General features: G+C 34.1%; 1 protein-coding gene across 1 annotated transcript in view; it reads right to left on the reverse strand.

Annotated features, from left to right (window-relative positions):
* spg11 (SPG11 vesicle trafficking associated, spatacsin) overlaps window positions 1–5,717 on the reverse strand; it is a 39,131-nt gene that overhangs the window by 15,243 nt on the left and 18,171 nt on the right. Inside the window, exons 23-25 of the mRNA XM_014029318.1 lie at window positions 5,527–5,635; window positions 4,715–4,874; window positions 4,246–4,518 (exon numbers count right to left, since the gene is read on the reverse strand). Coding sequence (XP_013884772.1) covers window positions 4,246–4,518; window positions 4,715–4,874; window positions 5,527–5,635 — 542 coding nt within the window. The remainder of the gene's footprint in view (window positions 1–4,245; window positions 4,519–4,714; window positions 4,875–5,526; window positions 5,636–5,717) is intronic.

Here is a 5,717-nt window from a genome sequence, read left to right on the forward strand (position 1 = left end):
ACAGTTCATTATAGGTAACTATAGGTAATTAAAGATAACTGCAGTTGATTATAGATAACTAACTACAGATAAGTACAGTTCATTATAGGTAACTATAGGTAATTAAAGATAACTGCAGTTGATTATAGATAACTAACTACAGATAAGTACAGTTCATTATAGGTAACTATAGGTAATTAAAGATAACTGCAGTTGATTATAGATAACTACAGATAACTACAGTTATTTATAGGTAACTACAGATAACTACAGTTATTTATAGGTGATTACAGATAACTGCAGTTATTTATAGGTAACTACAGATAGCTACAGTTATTTATAGGTAACTACAGATAACTACAGTTAACCATAGGTAACTACAGTTAACAACAGTTAACCATAGGTAACTACAGTTAACAACAAATAACTAGTTATTTAAAGATAACTACATATAACTAAAGCTAATTATAGGTAACTACAGATAAGTACAGTTCATTATAGGTAACCATAGGTAATTAAAGATAACTGCAGTTGATTATAGAAAACTACAGATAACTGCAGTTATTTATAGGTAACTAAATAACTACAGTGTTTATAGGTAACTACAGCTAACTACAGTTAACTATAGGTAACTACAGTTAACAACAAATAACTACAGTTAATTAAAGATAACTACATATAACTAAAGCTAATTATAGGTAACTACAGTTAATTATAGGTAACTACAGATAAGTACAGTTCATTATAGGTAACTATAGGTAATTAAAGATAACTGCAGTTGATTATAGATAACTACAGATAACTGCAGTTATTTATAGGTAACTAAATAACTACAGTTAACTATAGGTAACTACAGATAACTACAGTTAACTATGGGTAACTATAGATAAGTATAGTTCATTATAGGTAACTATAGGTAATTAAAGATAACTGCAGTTGATTATAGATAACTACAGATAACTGCAGTTATTTATAGGTAACTAAATAACTACAGTTAACTATAGGTAACTACAGATAACTACAGATAACTACAGTTAACTATAGGTAACTACAGTTAACAACAAATAACTAGTTAATTAAAGATAACTACATATAACTAAAGCTAATTATAGGTAACTACAGTTAATTATAGGTAACTATATATAATTACAGTTAATTATAGCTAATTACAGGTAACTACAGATAACTACAGTTAATTATAGTTAACCACAGTTAATTATATGTAACTACAATTAATTGCAGCTAACTACAGTTAATTATAGTTAACCACAGTTAATTATATGTAACTACAATTAACTGCAGCTAACTACAGTTAATTATAGGTAACTAAAGTTAACTACAGATAACTACAGTTTTTTATAGGCAACTACAGATAACCACTGGTTATTATAAGTATATACATATAATTACAGTTAATTATAGGTAAGTATAGGCAACTACAGATAGCTAGAGTTAATGATAGGTAACTACAGAGAACTACAGTTAATTATAGGTAACTACAGACAACCACAGCTCATTATAGGTAACTACGTATTATTACAGTTCATTATAGGTAACTACATATATTTACAGTTAATTATAGGTAATTATAGCTAACTACAGATAACTGCAGTTAATTATAGCTAACTACTGATAACTACAGTTAATTATAGGTAACTACAGATAACTACAGTCAATTATATGTATTTACAGTTAACTACAGAAAACTACAGTTCATTATAGGTAACTACAGTTAACTACAGGTAATTACAGGTAACTACAGATAACTATGGATAACTACAGTTAACTATAGGTAACTACAGATAACTGCAATTAATTATAGGTAACTACAGATAACTACAGGTAACTACATATAATTACAGTTAATTATAGGTAACTATATGTAACTACTGATAACTGCAGTTAATTATAGCTAACTACAGATAACTACAGTTAATTATAGCTAACTACAGATAACTACAGTTAATTATAGCTAACTACAGATAACTACAGTCAATTATAGGTAACTACAGATAACTACAGTCAATTATATGTATCTACAGTTAACTACAGAAAACTACAGTTCATGATAGGTAAGTACAGTTAACTACAGGTAATTACAGGTAACTACAGATAACTATGGATAACTACAGTTAACCATAGGTAACTACAGATAACTGCAATTAATTATAGATAACTACAGATAACTACAGATAATTATAGGTAACTACATATAATTAAAGTTAATTATAGGTAACTATGGGTAACTACATTTAATTCTAGGTAACTACAGGTAACTACAGCTATTTATAGGTAATTACAGTTAACTACAGGTAATTATAGGTAACTACAGAAAACTACAGCTAATTAACTACAGATAACTACTGCTAATCATAGGTAATTACAGTTAACTACAGATAACTACAGTTAATTATACAGTATGTAACAACAGATAACTACAGTTAATCCTAGGTAACTACAGAAAAATAGAGCTAATTATTGGTAACTACAGTTAACTATAGGTAACTACAGATAATTTCAGTTAATTATAGGTATCTACATATAATTACGGTTAATTACATGTAACTACAGATAACTATAGCTAACCACAGTCAGCTTCAGTTGACTATAGATAACTACAGTTAAATACAGGTTACAAGCAACTACAGTTAAAGTCAAGTAACTACAGGTAACCACAGAAAACTACAGAAAACTACATTTAGCTTTATCTAACTACAGGTGGACCAGTTAATCAGCTGACTCATTCACTCAGCCCATGCTGTAAAAAAAATGTTTCACGCCTGTTTTTACCTAAATAATTACCAAATAGAAAGATGAAGAAGTAGCAGCAGCAGAGTCTCACAATCAGTATAAAGTAGACCACTGTTTAGTTCTTATTTTCTATATTATAAGCTTTCTTTAAATGTACACATTTTGCATAGTGTTCTTAAATTCAATTTTATTTAAATTAAGTAATTATATTGTTTGAAATTAAAGTAAAAAAAACAATAAATATTGAAAATCAGCCATCAGCTGCTCTGATTTCTAAAGCTTGGCTAAAGGATAATTTATTTTTCCAAGACAATTCTTTCCCACACGCCTCCATTCGGAGACCAGAACATGACATGAATGAACAAGAATGACAATTATTTTTCCAAATTTATTTTAGTGATCAATGTTTGATCAAGAGGAAGGAAGTGTCTTGGAAAAAATGAATTATCCTTTAAAGTCCTACATTTCTTCTCAGGCCAAGAGTCAGTGACTTCTTTTGCTCATCTTACAATGTCATCATGTTTTATGATTTTACTCTTTATCTTCTGTTTTCTCTCTGACAAAGTGTTTTAAGATCAGGAAAATATATGTTTAGAAATAATCCTTCTTGTTGCTGTTTATCAAACACCATTCTCTTCTTGGCCCAGTTTTGTCTGTTTGGATAACATACTGTATAAATGCATGTATTCAACACTGCCTCAGTGCACACATTTTGTACCACTGCCCTGTGTGACATCATGTGTGTCTTGCAGATTGCAATAAATCCTGTTGACCATTTCACGGAGTAATTTTTATTCTTGGATCTCTGTAAAATAAAGATTTCCACGACACAGATTAAATCTAAATGCAAATGTATCCGTTTGTTCAACCAATTAACCTGATAGTTTTACAGTAATTCAGGTAGATCGCGACCGATTGAATAGAACTGGGAGCTGAATGGATTGTGTGGAGCTACAAAGATTTCTTCAGTTTTTCTAAAGTAGAGTGTCATCCATGGAAAAGTTGAATGTAAAGGGGTTAGACAATTAAACTGAAATACCTGGTTTTAGATCATAACATCCCTTTCAGACAACTTCTTCTTGCGTCCACAGTTAATCCTGTTGGATGTGGTTGATCCTTCTTGGTGGTATGCTGACATTACCCTGGATACTGTGGCTCTTGATACATCACAAAGACTTCCCGTCTTGGTCACAGATGCACCAGCAAGACGTGCACCAACAATTTGTCCTCTTTTGAACTCTGGTATGCCACCCATAATGTTGAGTGCATTGCAATATTTTGAGAAAAACTGTGCTCTTACCCTGCTAATTGAATCATCACACTCTGCTCTTACTGGTGCAATGTGCAATTAATGAAGACTGACCACCAGGCTGGTCCAATGTAGCCATGAAACCTCCCACACTAAAATGACAGGTGTTTCAGTTTCATTCTCTAACCCCTGTAACTTTGTAATAAGACAAACGTGTTTATTAAAATGATGAAATGCGGTGTAGCAGTGCTGGAGACGACATGTACCTGCACACAGGCAGCCAGTACTGCTAGAACCGGACATCGCTGGTCCAGGGCCTTGTGCAGGAGGTACCGGCATGGTACAGGCTCTTCCTGGCTCTGAAGGAGGACCTGGAACACCTCCACAGGATGTTCCAGATTCTCAGAAGTCTCTTCTGTCCCCAGAGATCCTAAATGTTTGTCAGGGTCTGTTCTGTGACTGTGAACCTGCAAGTCCTGAAACACCAGATTCAGGTGGGCCTCTAGCGAGTGGCCAAACTGAGAGACCAGGGACCGGACCTAAAGGAAGAGCCAAATATGGTCAGAAGAGAACAAAACCGAAATACCATCACTGTAAAACATGAATACTCTTTAAAAATGATGGATTAGTTAATCTGACTTTTATCCTGTTTCTGTGTGACCTTATGAAGCACAGACTGTAGTGTGTGTGTGTGTGTGTGTGTGTGTGTGTGAGTGTGAGTGTGTGTGTGTGTACCTGCTGAGGTGGGTAGTTGTGAAGCTGCACAAACACTAAGAAGTGGATGAAGTTTCCATCCTCAGCACAGTGGCTGGGATAAACCGGACTGAGCCTCAAACCGTGTAGCTGACAGAACTGAACAGGCCCCGCCCACTCCTGAGCTGCATCGTATGACGACCTGAAGAAAGAATGAGAACATCACTTTTATATGGACTAGACTACATTTAACCAGCACACATATTAACACAGGTAATACTCGTGCAGTTAACAGTGATGGAAAGGTTCACAGCAGCGAAATAAAATAAAAAATCAGACTGTATCTGAAAATTATAATAAAACAAAATCCATAAACTCTAAAAACACAAGACCTGAGCTGCAAAACGGCAAAAAATAGAAAATACTGATTTTTTTTCCCCATAGTTCATATTCATCCATCAAAATTTGGACATTTTTCTCTGCAGCTGCAGCAGAACCAGGAAATCTCTACATATGATGTTAGAGTCAGTGTGAAGCTTGGAGAAAAGGCGGGATTTTCTGATGACATCACTCCCGACAAATAAACATCCTGTTTTCAAACCGGCGCTCTCCTAAACAACACTCGTTTGTTTCCAGGCTATAAATCACTGAACTTCAACAAAATACATCACTTTAAAGCTTCTAAAGATGGAGAGTCTAAAAATAATAAAAACATATCTGTTATTGTGGCTCAGCTTGTTAGCACTGAAACTTTATTCCTGATGTTCATCTTCAGTCCTGAGCAGCTCTGATGTGTTTTATTTAGTTTCGTCAACTCAGAACAGCTCTACTGAACTCATTAGCAGGTGTGTTACCTGTTAATGCCCCTTTGCTCCAAACTATCTGAGGCTGCAGCTTCCAGGTAACCAATCAGCTCCTCCGCTACTTCAGACTCCGACTCCACCAGTTTTGCAGCTTTGTACACTAAAGCAAGACAACAGAGTGTGTGTGAGTGTGTGTGTGTGTGTGTGTGTGTGTGTGTGTGTGTGTGTGTGTGTGTGTGTGT

Source organism: Austrofundulus limnaeus, unplaced genomic scaffold (genome assembly GCF_001266775.1).
Source record: "Austrofundulus limnaeus strain Quisiro unplaced genomic scaffold, Austrofundulus_limnaeus-1.0 Scaffold883, whole genome shotgun sequence".
Taxonomy (NCBI): domain Eukaryota; kingdom Metazoa; phylum Chordata; class Actinopteri; order Cyprinodontiformes; family Rivulidae; genus Austrofundulus; species Austrofundulus limnaeus.